The sequence below is a fragment of the Xyrauchen texanus genome, chromosome 5, assembly GCF_025860055.1.
Source record: "Xyrauchen texanus isolate HMW12.3.18 chromosome 5, RBS_HiC_50CHRs, whole genome shotgun sequence".
NCBI classification, from domain to species: domain Eukaryota; kingdom Metazoa; phylum Chordata; class Actinopteri; order Cypriniformes; family Catostomidae; genus Xyrauchen; species Xyrauchen texanus.
In genome coordinates this window covers 33662938-33678903 of record NC_068280.1, presented here as the reverse complement: position 1 = coordinate 33678903, position 15966 = coordinate 33662938, and the positions used below count along the sequence as shown (strand labels likewise).

Genomic DNA, 15966 nt, shown 5'->3' with positions numbered 1-15966 from the left:
AACTCTATTAGCATAATAATCTCCATTTTAAACCCATTACTGTAAAGCTACAGCTTTTCATATGTAAACTTTACTTCATAAAGTTTTAATCCTTTGTATTGTCACATTTCTCTCTATTTTTTTTATTTATAATTATGATTACTATTTTTGTACTCTTTGCTGGAGGAAAATATTATGACTCATGCTTGTGATCTTTTAGGTCTTTGAAATTTTAAATGATCCATTAATGCACAGACACTTCTCACCTTGTGTCTCTCTTTCTTATTTATTATGCCACTCTCTGTCTATCTCTCTTGCCCTACTCTCTCTCTCTCTCTCTCTCTCTCTCTGTTTCCATTTATCTTACAATACCTGCAGCAGTAGTGTGTGTGTCGGCAGTGAGCTGATGTGGCAGGTCATGTTGGCTGCTGGTCATGTTCAGTCAGAATACACATTCAGTTTCAGTGAGCTATGTCTAAACACTTTTTTTGTGCTAGGACAATAAAAAACAACAAAACAAAAAAACAGCAGTTATCTTAGACAATGTCATAGACTGGTAGAGACATGCCTGAATGTATATGTTTGTATGTATGTGCTTGTATGTGTGTTTGTCAGTGACTAGCCTTGTGTTTTTATGTGTGTGTGTGTGTGTCCGTCCCTTTGAGACTGGCCTCAACTCATTATTGAGCCTCGCAGAGCAGTTTACCATTCCAGATGGACACACACATACATACACATACGAGCAGTTTCTGAACATTTTGACACCCTAAGCGAGATTTCTATTGGCCCATTACTGCTGCATATGACCACTGTCTTTCTGGTAGTGTTTAAAAAATTCCGTATTTCTTTCATGCTAATGTTTAGCTGCTTAAACTTAGTAGTGGTCATTGTCATTAATGTGATTAAGTCTTCTTGACACAACACCTGACACGTCAGACAACAAAAAACTAGCAATATATCCGATTAGAGCATTCAGACTAAGACACATGAACAAAAATAAAATTTATTGTTTTTTTTTTCCTATTTAGACAACAAAAAACTAAATTGAATTGAGTTGAATAGGCAAATAAAATCGGATTTTTGCTGCAAGTCTGAACATAACCTAGGATAAACATAGCAGGTAGCTAGCTATGAATTTGCGAGGACTGGATTTATAAGCTCACATATTTTAGCTAGCTAACATCTTAACAGCTAGCAGGTCTATGAATTAATAGTTGCATCGCATACATCAACTTTTTCTTTCTTTTTCTTTTCCTCTTTCTCCTTATAACAAAATTGGCCTAGTTCACCTATGCCTAGAAATGGCCCTGCACACACACACACACAAATGCATGCATGCACGCACACACGTGCACGCACACACACACGCACACACACACAAACACACACATCCAGTCAGGTCTCCTAAGCAACCAAATTGGCCCTGTTGCTAGGGAGGGTAGAGTCACATGGGGTAACCTCCTCGTGGTCACTATAATGTGGTTTGCTCTCGGTGGGGCGCATGGTAAGTTGTGCGTGGATGCCGCGGAGAATAGCGTGAAGCCTCCACATGTGCTATGTCTCCGTGGTAATGCGCTCAACAAGCCACGTGATAAGATGCGTGGATTGGTGGTCTCAGACATGGATGCAATTGAGATTCATCCTCTTCCTCCCGGATTGAGGCAAGTCACTATGCCAACACGAGTACTTAGAGTGCATTGGGAATTGGGAATTCCAAAAAAATAAATTATATATATATATATATATATATATATATATATATATATATATATATTATCACACAGTGAAGCTTCAATTGAATCTATCCACTACAAGCAGTCCTTAAAAATCCCCCACAGTGAGGTAGTGCAGAGTAAAAAGGCTAAAAGGAACAGGATTATGGATGTTCATATTGTGTTCATGAAATTTCAATCACATGAATCGTCAGTCATCTAAAATGTCATTCACTTACTCTTTCAGGGTTTCGCTTAAGGCTGTATGGCAAGTGTTTTGGAACTAGAAATAAATGCATTATTTAAAGTGGCGGTCCATTATGGCTGGGTGATATAGTGAATATTCACAATATAATCCCTACGATATACTGACAATAGATTTAATGTGCTTTTTATTTGGCCATTAAGTTTCATAGAGAGCGCATTAGTAGGGTAATTTCAAAATATTTCAGGTCTGCACAGTTAATCAAAATTACAGCAAAACACCAGGGCTCATGGGCTCATGTTTTAGCACCTTTAAATGCAGTTGTGAAAGAAAATTACTTGCAGTTTCAAGAATTTGCGAAGTTCCAAACATTAGAAACTGTTACAAGTTATTATAAATATCTACATAGGTGCACAGAATAACAGAAAGGGAGGAGATAACTTTTCATCCGATGCAGGACATTGTATACTACACACTGCAGTTTCAGTGTCAAAATAAAAGCTTTAGGTCATGGTGAAGTAAATAGGACAGTAATATACACTATTATTTTTAAAGAAACAAATCGAATCCTCAGAATAATAGTAATAATTCAGTATTACATTATAATCATAAACTTGACTGCTTCCCACAGTAATAATTTAGTAGTATGCAATTTTCAACTGGGTTCCAATATATTATGTTTAGTTTTTGCAAACCTTGTTCATTCACAAAAAAAAAAAAATGAATATTTGTTAAAAAAATATTTTGTTAATGCTTTTTGTTAAGCAACTATGCATCATTGTATATATATAATATAAATATAAATGTGCATTATATATTATTATTAATTATTTAATCTTATTCTCCCTAGTGTTCATTTAGTGAAAAAGTGTGGGGAATCATGCTTTTATTATTTTTAAATAGATTTTTATTCAACGCCTTTAAAATCTTGAATCTACTTGGCTACAATGGTTATTTGGAGGAAATGATGATTCCTCTCATTACAAAAATATCTATATTGAACAATTTCTGAGCAAATACATAATTATAGAGATTATACAATATATTGAATATCGTCAGTAGGCTGAAAAATACTGTGATATAATTTTTGTAGCTATGTCGCCCAGCCCTATGGTCCATGAGGGAATTTTGTTTTTTTATGGGGAGGCTGATGTGAAAATAAATTTTAATCAAGCCTGTTCTCCTTACATTGCAACAATTCAAGATTGTATTATGTTTACCATCATGAAATTTTAAACACTAAACATGCCAACTTAACATTTACGAGTAAGTGCCAGCCCTCTTAGAGAAGCCTGAATAAAAGTCAAACTGGAAAGTTCTCGAAGTCCCATTTAACCCTTAACCTCTCTGGTCATACATGAGCTGAACTCTTTAGGGACAAGAAAAGAGCAAACAAGAAATGTACATCTGGTTGAATAACAATCTTTCATAGGAGATGTACACTATGCTCTGATACACCAGTCAGGAATTGGGGGTGTAGATAGATCCTTCAGACTGACATCTGAACATGGAAGAGTGTGGGCTCTCCATCGCCCACAGAGCATTTTTAAACATTTTACTTTTTGGTTTTCTAAAGTAAACCCATAATTAAGGAAAGGTCAGATATTGTTTTTTGTAAACTTTATACTTGAAGAAATTTAATTAATTATGTCTTAATTATGCATTAATATAATTTTATACAACAATTTTCATAATTTAACCAACAGCAATATTTGTATAATACTATTTGCATACTGAATTGCGATTCATCTATTTTGTCTTGCACCTACAGAATTTTACCATTTACAGCTGCCTTTACACTGCAAAGACAGTGTTGTGACATGTTGATTTTCATACACAACCAACAGTAAACAAGATGTGTGCTGAGTGTCATCATGAAAATGGCTAAGCGGTTCTGATGCAGCAAATAATTTACCCAGAAGAAAAGATTAAAAACTAAGCTTACCTAAAAGTATTTCTATAGATTACTTTTACTGTGTTTTTATGTTGATGTTTTTATGGCCTTTTTTTAACTTGACATATCAGAGTCACTATTCACTTACATTATGGCAAATAAACTCTGTGAAGGAAATCACCTTTTGTGTTCCAAGGAATAAAGAAAGTCATACAGGTTTGGAGTGGTGTTAGGCTGAGTAAATAATCAAAGCCACACACACACACACACACACACACACACACACACACACACACATGTTGGTGAGGCTATCCTTACAAGGACTCTCCATAGACATAATGATTTCTATACTGTACAAACTATAGATTATATCCTCTAACCCTACCCCTAAACCTAACCCTCACAAAAAACAAAAACATGGTTTTTGTTACATAAACAAAACATGGTTTAGTATGTTTTTTTAAGCGATTTGAATTATGGGGCACTAGAAATGTCCTCATAAACCACATTTATAGCGTAATACCCTTGTAATTACCGGTCTGTAACCTACAAAACCGTCCTCGTAAACCTGCCCACACACACACAATCAAATAAATGCACTCTCACTCCAGTCTCATTCTCTCTGCTCTTACCTTCAGGTAACAGATGAAGATGAAAGTGAGAGGAGTGATGTACTGCAGTACCAGCATGGCAGTAGTGTAGGTGAGCTTGAGTTCTCTGGATGGCCACTCCTCCACACACACCTCCTTTCCCCTGTACTGCTCCTGAAACACTGAAGGCAGCTGTTTCAGTGGGGTGTCTGTCACCCTGGAGAACAACAGAAAGGGTGTGGCAGTAAGAGTGGCCAGGGCCCAGGTGAGACTGATGCCCAGGCAGGCGTGGTTCAGGCTGGGTCTCCATCCTCGAGGGTGGAGGATGAGCTGGTGTCTCTCAAAAGCAATCAGGACCAATGAGAAGATGGACACTGAGACGGAGCAGCACTGAACTAGACTGTTGAGTTTACACATGACCGCACCGAACACCCAGTGATCCATGAAGGTGTAAATGAAGGTGAACGGCAGACACACCAGGGACATCAGCAGGTCAGAAACAGAGAGGTTTGCGATTAGGACATTTGTTACATTGTGAAGTTCCCGTTGCCGTGCTATGACAAGGATGAGAGCCAGGTTGCCCACAACACCCAACAGCACCACAGCACTGTAAGCAATCGCCATGACAATGAACAAAGAATAGCTGCCATAACACTCGTCGCTGTAAGCGATTGAGGAGAGGTTGGCGAGTGAGGAATTCGATGGGTCCAAGGAACAGTTCAGAGCTGTTATTGGTGGAAGTGATGGTAACAGGGCAGAGGTTGACATTGTTCCACCTGGTCTTGGTTGAGATTGATGTGATATCAGCAGATCATAGACTCCTTCACTACTGGTAATGATGACCTTTCCAGGATCATGTTGTCCTACTTCAGACAACACACTGTGGGGACATATGACAACAGATAGATCAATACTTAAAGGACAGAACTGTCTCTAATGTCATGTTTGATTACAGATCAATCCGATTATAAATATCAATAAACCCTAGACATGTCCCTGTCAGTTTTATTTAAAAATGAATGCTCTTAATCTTAAAGAAACACCTTTGGAAATGTTTTTAACCTTGTTGACCTTGATTTCTATGACCAATACAGTCATATTGCAATTTTAAATGGCAAGTCTATCTAATACACTTTTAATTGTGCAGTAATTATGAAACACCCAGTGCCATCCAACAAATATTAAAATAAAAACGAATCTATCTATCTATCTATCTATCTATCTATCTATCTATCTATCTATCTATCTATCTATCTATCTATCTATCTATCTATCTATCTATCTATCTATCTATCTATCTATGTATAATATTAAAAATTGTATCATGTCCAAATGCTATTTAATTATACACGTGTTTTGTGTGTGTGTGGGATAGGGGACTGCATCATGTGCATGGAACTGAGAAGTTAATTAAAATTATTTTGGAAGTCTATTTAATTTGTATATTCATAATGATGCTATCAAACAGTAGCTGAGCAACTGGTTAATATTTAGACTAAAGCTAATGGGTGTAGGCTCACTTATACATATACTCTCACTGAGCACTTTTTTAGGAACACTATGGTCCTAATAAAGTGCCTGATGTGGTCTTCTGCTGTTGTAGCCCATCTATTCTGATAGTTGATGTGAACATTAACTGAAGCTCCTGAATCGTATTTGAATGATTTTATGTATTGCACTGCTGACACATGATTGGCTAATTAGATAATGCATGAATAATAGGTGTACAGGTGTTGCTATTAAAGTGCTCAGTTAGTGTACATAACCGTAAATACTTATTTCCTCCAGATATTTACACATAATGTCACATGTTTGTCTGACAGGATCATGGCATTATCGTCCCATGTCTGTCTTGTGTTACATTGTTTGTCTGTGTGTGAGTGCATGGTTTCGTTTGTATTCCCTGCCGTGCGCTCTTCGGCCTCCTGACTTCCTGTCTGGTTCGATTTCTGTCTGTGTCGGGATTCGGACACTCGTGCTCCATGTCTGTCTGTTATTGACATGGGTGCATCACGCTTATGTCATCTTGGCAGCATGCACTTGTGTCAATAGTATGTCTGTCACTCGTGAACACGTGTGTGCCTCGTGTTGTCTCCATGTTGTGCTGAGGTTTGGTCACTTCGGTCAAAGGTCTCGGGTGTGTGTGTGTGTGGCCGAACCCTCACACAGGTGTCATGTCTTGTTTTTGTCGCCTGTTGTGTGCATCACGTGCTGTTTGCCTCACGGTGTACGCTCAGGTTTTGTTTAGTGTGAGAATGAGTGGCATCTCTTTGTGTGCCGTTGCTACGCATTCTCTCATCTTGTTTGTCAGTTGGCATGTGCATATATTGCCTCATGGTCTTGGTAATGTGTGCTCATGCCATTCTGTGTTTTGTTGTCTTGTGAGAGTACATGGCTTTGTTTTGTTTCTGTATCGCCGTATGTCTCTCTGTCTTACGTTATACCCCGCCTCCTTGTTTGCCCATTATTAGTTCATTAGTCACACCTGCCCTGTTTTGTTAACCTGTTGATTTCTCTCCCTATTTTAGTCTCCTCGTGTTTGCTGTCAAGTGCCAGTTTGTCTTGTTTCCTGTCTTGTTGGTTCTCTCATGTCGGTGCTGTCAGTCGGTCTGTTTCCTCCTTCCCTAGTTCCCGTAGCACAGTAGTACAGTCAGTCCTGTTCCCTGTTTCCCGTGCCTGGATTATTTATTTTGTGTTTTTCCCTTTTGGGATAGTTTAAAAAAAAATTCCCCCTTGCGGGAGTTTATGTTGCTTTTTGTTTTTTAGAAATAAATCCACTTTTTACTCTGTAATTGGTTTCCTGCCTCTGCATTCCATGACACATAAAAAGTCTAGACATAAATTGAAAGTCTTAAGTTGAACTGAATGAGTTGCACTGGTCTATATGTCAGACTCTGAAACAGGTTGTCAAGGTAACAGAGGTGACAAAGCCTCCCAATTTTAGGTCTGTGGTTCTATCATCTCTCTTTTTCTCTCTCTCTCTCTCTCTCTCTCTCTCTCTCACTCACACACACACACACACACACATCAGTCAAATTCAACTCTAAATTAATTTGGTTTTATATTTTAATGTGTTAAATAATAATAATAAAAAAGAATGAATTATAGGCTATTTGAACACAAAACTGTTTCACTAAGCCCAACCATGACTAAGAGCGACCTTTTCTTACTGGTAGTTGTACATACAATGGTCACCGCACATTAACTGCAATCTGATTGCACATAGAGTAGCAACTCCCAATAGACTGATGTTAAATGGCAGACCCTTCACATGCTCTGTAGAGTATTCCCTTGATAGTTCAGTTCTACAAAATGATCTTAAGGGTAGTGGGCTACAAGGGGAATATGTAAGCATTTGAAGCAAGCCCTAAAAGGAAAATTCCAGGTTCCAGTTAAGCTCAATCGACAGAATTTGCATAATGTTGAGTACCACAAAAATAATTTCAACTCATCCCTCATTTTCTTTAAAAAAAGCAAAATTGAGGTGACAGTGTGGCACATACAAAGGAAGTGAATGTAGCCAATTTATGGAGGGTTCAAAGGCAGAAATGTGACGCTTATAATTTCTATAAAAGCACTTAAATCTTCTGTTAAAACTCATGTATTATTTGAGCTGTAAGGCTGTTTAAATGTTGTTTTTACAGTAATTTTATGATTTATTGACATTAAATCATAAGGGCAATGAAGTTGTAAAATTATCTATAACATTACACAGAAAAGGTTAATAAACGATTTTATCACACTAAAATCATATTAACATGCGTATTGTTTATGTCTTGTGGCTATACTTTTGAAATAGTGAGTATTTTAATGTTTACAGGTAGGCCACATTCACTTCCATTCTAAGTGCCTAAAAAAATATATATATATATATATATATATATATATATATATATATATATATATATATATATATATATATATATATATATTTTTTGTTGTTGTTGTTGTTGTAATCAATTTTCTGCCACAAATGCTGTCGATTGAACTTAACTTGTACTGGAATATTTGTTTTGCTTGAACAGAAGAAAGGATTAATTGAAAGGGAATGACAGTCTGACCTGCCTGTTTGTTTAACAAAATAATCTTTTAACAGCTTTTAAAATCTTAAAACGATTGTGGTCTTGATTCTGATTATTAGTCCAAAGGCACAAATAATCCCATTTTGCATTCTTAAGTCAGTCCTTTATGCTAGGATTGATCTTTTCTGTATGTTTTTCTCTCTTCCTCACTATAATTACTAGCTTCCGCTGTTTCTTATATTGTTAATGTTCATAGAGGTAATCACCAAACAGTTTTAAGTAGGCCAGTTCATATTAGCTTAGGTTGAATTATGGCACTGTTGTAACTCGTAAACTTGACTCATTAATATATCAAATAATATCATATTAGACTGTACTGTAAAAATCGGCCAAGTTTTATGAGCTAATCAACAGAAAATTGGAAGCATTTATTGTCTTTCCAAGAGCCAACAGAGGCTTGTAATGCCAGTGCCATGACAATGTAATTAGGTCATCAACTTTTGTGAGCCCCATAGAGAGACTCATTGACAAAACAGAGCTAAACGAAGCTGATATGAATGGTATCTTTAAAAAATTCTGGGTTATCCTATTAAATATGTAATATTTCTTTTCCTCATTTACATCTGTGTAAAACATGAATTTAACTATTAATAGTTGATGCTAGCTTTTGCTGTGTGATTTATATGCTATTTTTTGAAACACATAAAAATTCTAGTAACCTTGTTTTAATTATAGATGTTTTATCATAAGGATGATTAAAAAAAAAGTGAAGAATTTTTTTTTCCAACTTCTCTTTGCTGAATTAGCATATATGAACATTATAAAATTAATATTAATAAGAAAAACAAGCTACCATTAATTCTTTATTCTCTTCACACACTCACACACACACTCTCTCTCTCTCTCTCTCTCTCTCTCTCTCTCTCTCTCTCTCTCTCTCTTTAGATATTTTTTTATTTAAGCTGACTTATGTAATTAATAATGGACAATGTATAAAATACTTTGTCCACAGTTCTCAGGTTCTGTCTCAACCTGGTTACCATCACCATCGTTTTTAAAGTAATGGACAATTCCATTAAAAAACCTTGTCATGGGGGTCTGGGTAGCTCAGCGAGAATTGACACTGACTACCACCCCTGGTGTCGCGAGTTCGAATCCAGGGTGTGCTGAGTGACTCCAGACAGGTCTCCTAAGCAACCAAATTGGCCCAGTTGCTAGATAGGGTAGAGTAACTTGGGGTAACACGCTCTCATTGGGGCATGTGGTATGTTGTGCGTGGATCGCGGGGAGTAGCATGAGCCTCCACATGCTGTGAGTCCGTGGTGTCATGCACAGCAAGCCACGTGATTAGATGCACGGATTAACTGTCTCAGAAGCGGAGTCAACTGAGACGTGTCTTCTGCCACCCGGATAAGGATGAGTAATCGCACTACCACGAGGACCTACTAAGTAGTGGGGATTGGATATGCCAAATTTGGGAGAAAAAGGGCTAAAAACAATTATTGTGGCATTATTATCATAATGGCATTATTATCAATTTATAAGTTCATAACACTTTAAGTTCAAGTTAAAGACTGTTTAATCTTTATCTTATGCTTTGTTGGGCTATGTCAGTAGTGAATGTCCATGTCCAAAATTTGTTTAGTAAACAGCTGATAATTGAAAAATGGATATTTGTAGAAATATCAGCATTGCATTCTCTTTCTAAGAAGCTTCCTCTAGATTCATGACCTTGGATTGTAATGGCACAAGGCTTGTAATGTCAAACTGTAAAACTGTCAACCCTGTTACGTCAATCCTCTCAGAAGGCATAACTATGTCACAGCCAGTGTTTGAAATTAACACCCGCTCATCTTTAAGATGAGCAATTAATTTTGCTCATCTACCTGCCACTGTGGCAGGTGACCTGTAAGACCTCTCGGAGTGAAATTTGACAAGAATTGCCATTAGACACAAAGACTATAGTTTTTATGGTCTGAAGAAATGCACTTGATATATTTCGAAGAACAGACAAAAGAAAGCAGTTGATGCCGTCTGATTCACAGTGTGTTCAGATGTTCAGTGACGCTTTGAGCACAGCTCGAGCACTTCTCACAGAACACGCACATGCATAGAGTTCTCACTCTTTCTTCTCAAAACAGTTTTGCACGACTATAAGAATGCTACAAATTATTTCAGACATTCTCAAGAGGTGCTCTGAGTTTAGTTAGCTTTATTTCCATGCAGCAGTTCGCATTTTACATTGTGAAAACAACTCAAGTGTCATTAACAATGACTTTATATTTGTGATATTACCACTTATAGCAAATTACATGCAACAATATTACAGGTGAATTATAATGTCTGTCTTCTCTTCTGTGCTTGCCTACTCTTTAGCCTCTAGTTGTACAATACTGTGCAAAACATTTTTTATCATTTGTCGTAAGATGGTTATTTATATCTTCAGCTTTAGTGTGTCAATAGGTAATATAAATGTTGACACCTAAATATTCCTTTTGCAAATATAAGACAATAGAATTGAAAAAATAAACAGCAAAAATAGATGTGCAGGTGTACCTATGAGAATTGGTGCTGTTTTGCAGGCAAAGGTGGTCACACCAAATATACATTTTGTTTTTTTTATGTTTACTGAACATTGTATGTGGTTAATCGATAAATTAAAACTATGTATGCTATGATTTTTGAAGACATCCCTACTGTGCAATATTTTTCAAAAAGGCCTAAAACATTTTAACAGGTATGTTGCAAATTATCATTATGATAATAATAATAATAATAATAATAATAATACTATGATATTATATGTTATTTTAAAAAATAACATTATATTAAACTGAACGATTAGAATTACCAAACCACAAAAAGACATACTTGTTACTGAAAATACATTGTGTAGGCTCCATGAAAAATATTTTAGATGATAGACAGACAGACAGGCAGGCAAGCAGGCAGACAGACAGACAGACAGACAGACAGACAGATAGATGTCTTCTGAAGCGATCCAATCAGTTTTGGATGAGAACCATCCAAAATGTAACACCTATTTCACTATAAATCTTGACATATGCAGTCTACTTGGCGATCATAATTTTAAGCTTGATTACACTTCCAAGCGTCATATAGCGCTCTGCGCATGCGTCAAGCACTACAAAGTGTAATCGAGCTAGAAATCATGTTCATGCCTACAGACTACAATGGCAAGATGTACAGTGAAAAAGGAGGTATATTTTGGTCTGTTCTCACATGACATGGATTAAACCACTGGAGTCTTATGGATTACTTTTATGTTTCCTTTTTTTTGGAGCTTCAAATTGTTGGTCACCATTCACTTGGATTGTATGGAGCTAAAGAGATGAGATATTGTTCTATAAATGTTCATTTGTGTTCTGCAGAAGAAAGAAAATCATACGCATCTGGGATGGCATGAGGGTGAGCAAATTATGAGAGAATTTTCATTTTTGGGTGAACTATTCCTTTAATTTAGCTAGAGATGGCACAATGCAATTTAATAACAATCAAACACATTCTTTGTCTGATAGAATGTTTCAAATCTTACAGAAATGTGCTTTAGAAATCACTTGACATATAAACTGATAGAGGAGCGAAAAAATGAGGAGATACAGAGAGGTCTTAAACAAATTATATAATGTCAGAAGTCTTTATAACGTAGTAGATCAAAAAGGATCCTTAAATCATAACACATAAAATATAATTAATTAATATGATTATTCCTCCTCCTGCTAACCATCTCTTTCTCTGTCTCACTCATCTCTTTCATAACATACATAACATAGACATCTCTGCTAGAATGACACAAAATGAACTTTGATATTTTCAGTCTGCACCTATAGAACACCATAAAAGACAAATTCACAGAGTAAGACAACAGTTAAAATAAGATGTATCTAGTGTTTAAAAATACAATCTTGAAATTATCACAACGTCTACTCTCAACAGTAAACTGAAACCTAACCCTAACCGCCGATCCCTAAAAAACAAAACACGAAAAGACCAACCATGGGGATAAAACGTTAAGTGTAAGGCATCCCTTTACTGTCCTCTCGTTCCTAGGGGAGACCGTTTCGATGAGCAGTAGCTAAGTACACTTATTGCACGTTATGAGCATTAAAACTACTGTGTTGAGTGCTTTCATTGAGTGTTTGTAAACAGTTCAAAGTCCGGCAGGTATACTGTACTTCTCTCCTCATAGCCCTATTGTCCATTTCTTCTTTCCCATCAGCTGCACTTATTATTGCGCGTTTGACCGCGGGTTTCCCAAAGGAAAATGTTTATTTGTACAAATGTAATATGGAATATAGGTCGAATCTGTTTCGCACATAATGGCTATTTTATCTGGAAGAAAAACGAGTTATAGTGAACCGCATCTTAACTCCAAACATACAGAGAAAGATGGAATCCCATTGCGTGGGTGCCTGTTTTCAAATAATAAACGAAGCTTTTCTGTCAGAAATTAGGATAGAGGAGAAAAATCTTGCGCGTCTCCAAGAAGCGCGTTCAAAGGAGGCAAAAATTGAACGAGTCTTACCTGCAGCGTTTTACGCACGGTCAAAGCTGAATCCACACACGCTTCTCCGTCAGTCTGAATGAGTGTTTGTGTGTGAGCAGATCTCTGGTACTTCCCCATGCTTGCGCGCACACGTCTCCATCGGTCAGAATGATGCCACTGTCACTTTTGCTTGCACGCTGAACCGACACCGACAGCTGGCTCGACGGCGCCTCTGCCCATGCGTTACACACATGGGCAGAGCAAGGGTTCGTGGCTGTCCAAAAGCACCAAACGCCATCAATTCACAGCTTGTGACACCGTGATAAATTCATAACATGACACTTTTCCAAGTGCTACTGCAAACGGGTCGCCAGTTCTTGAATATGACTTAGATCACAGATGTAAACAGAACTTTATCAAAGCTTTTCCGTCCAAAAACAGGCAAGGACACATGTTAAAAATCCTTGAAGCCGGTGTCTTCATATTCCATCAAATGTCAGTCACTCAGAGATGCAGTTATTTTTTAGGTTGATAATATGTGTCTTATTCTTATGCCATGGCTGACTTCTGGACAAAACAATCAGGGATAAGCCAGAATACACAGACATTTTAAAATAAGACTGCAGGTGTCAAAATATCAAATCTTTTTGGATTAATAGAGCAGCACCATCTGGTGGTGCAGCACAGTAGTGAGAAGAAGAGTGTAAAAGCGTACATAATGAGGGGATTTGGAAGACAATAATCCCATTTAATATAGGTTTTATTTATATAATCTATACTTCGGATATGTTGTAGGCTAAACAGTAACCTATATACCTCAAGGTAAACACAAATGTAGTAGATTTGCCCCATTTAAAGGTTCATTGTCCGTTTCAAAATTGAACGTGGTCACTAAAATACCAAAACACCTCAGTTACTACATGCATAGCTGGAGGGAATCAGGCAAGATTTTTCTGTCATTTATTTTATTTAATATCTTATGACATTTAATACCGTAAAATATATTACAGAAATTAAAAGTTTAGTTAAAAACATTTTAATCACTATGAAAGTTTTATTTAAAGCATTTGATGCTGCTTTTAGTCGCCAAAGTTACATAAAATCGATACATTGTTACAGTTAAGACATTTGTAATGTTATAAATTACTATTTCTATTTCAAATAAATGCTGGATTCTTCATATGTTCATCAAAGAATCCTCCATTTGCAGACCAGTGACCAGAGTTCAATGCAAGTTTAGCTTACATACAGCATTTGTGGTATAATGTTGATTTGTACAAAATAACTTAGGTCCATACAATGCAAGTGAATGGTGGCCAGAAATTTGAAGGTCCAAAAAGCATATAAAGGCAGCATAAAAGTAATCCACATGACTCCAGTGGTTAAATCCATATCTTCAGAAGCGATATGATAGGTGTGAGAAACAGAACGATATTTCATTCCCCTTTTTTTTTACTATAAATCTCCACTTTCACATTCTTCTTCTTTTGTTTTTGGCAATTAAAATTCTTTGCGCATATCGCCACCTACTGGGCAGAGAGGAGAATTTATAGTAAAAAAAGGACTTAAATATTTATCTGTTTTTCACCCAAACTTATATCGCTTCTGAAAAATACGGTTTAACCACTGGAGTCAAATTGATTACTTTTATGCTGCCTTTATCTGCTTTTTGGACCTTCAAAGTTCTGGCCACGATTCACTTGTATTGTATGGACATACAAAGCTGAGATATTCTTCTAAAAGTCTTCTTTGTGTTCAGCAGAAGAAAGAAATTCATACTCATCTGGGACAGCATGAGGGTGATTAAATGATGAGACAATTTTCATTTTTGAGTGAACTGTTCCTTTAATACAAGAAGGTGAATGGGTCCAGTTCATAAACATTTCAATTATACACATTCTTTTAAAAGTTTAGCCATAAGACGAAAACATTATACTGTTAACAAGATTTTAGTGAGATAACATTGATTACTAACCTTAATAACATAAGTTGAAATATTGGATATTTAACTTTACAGAGATAAGGTTATAACCCTATACAATTATAATTATTAAAATAAATGAAATCAGTTTTGTGGTAATCTAAACTATGCCACAAATGCTGTTGATAGATCTTAGCTTGTACTGCACCTGGAACATTCCTTTAAGATATTTAGGTGATGTTTTATCCCATGTAACTGGCTTTTAGGGCAATTCTCATGGACCTTACAATCAAACTGCTTCCACAACAGCACAGCAAACGTTATTCATATGATTATTATTCACAACAATTTTCCACTGTGCTAAGAAAATAATGTAAGTAAGTTTTCTCTAAAACCAAATAAGCACATTAGAATAATTTCTTGAGATATGTTAACAGTATTTTCTTAGAATAGAGTAATGGCTGCTGAAACTGATGTCGGCCATTAAAAGTCTTTTTAAGTTTGAATAAAAAATCAATAAAAAAATTCCAAATAGTAATAACAATTTTAGAACACTACTACAATGTGTGACTTTATTTTCGGGGTTCCATGGTAAACAGAAGTACTGATTTCTTACAAAAGCATAAAACATCTTAGTGATTCCAAACTTTTGAGTGCAAGTGATAGAATAATGATGGAGTTGAATATATGGATGCTGTCAGGTCAATAAATCCTCTGACGACTAGAAAGATGCTTTATAGATTTTTCTGCCGGTTACATTAGCAGTACCTCTGGAGTTATAAATGTCAGTAAACATTCACTCTGACCTGTTTGTGTGAGTTGCCACTTCTCATCTATCAGGGATAATTTTTTCAGATGTCTCTGCAAGTGTGAAGGTCTAAAGGGCAAAGTTATGTATCTATGTTTGTGTAATGAACAATGTGAAATGGCATGAAGCTGCCACTCCAATCATGCACCATGTAGAGTAACTAGTATGTATGCAGCACATAATAACTTAAGAACGAAAATATATTTTTTTTTATATCTGAGTAGATCAGTTCAAACATGATTTTGGCAGAATATTTTTCCAGTATACTGGACAACAAAACATGTTCTGAACTGGGCAATTCTTCACAGAATTAATCCAGTACTTTTAG

General features: G+C 36.3%; 1 protein-coding gene across 1 annotated transcript in view; it reads right to left on the bottom strand.

Annotated features, from left to right (window-relative positions):
- The window catches only part of LOC127644179 (neuropeptide Y receptor type 1-like), a 37534-nt gene extending 24499 nt beyond the window's left edge, over window positions 1–13035 (bottom strand). Inside the window, exons 1-2 of the mRNA XM_052127238.1 lie at window positions 12949–13035; window positions 4423–5260 (exon numbers count right to left, since the gene is read on the bottom strand). Coding sequence (XP_051983198.1) covers window positions 4423–5148 — 726 coding nt within the window. The 5' untranslated portion in view covers window positions 5149–5260; window positions 12949–13035. The remainder of the gene's footprint in view (window positions 1–4422; window positions 5261–12948) is intronic.
- Window positions 13036–15966: the final 2931 nt, after the last annotated feature.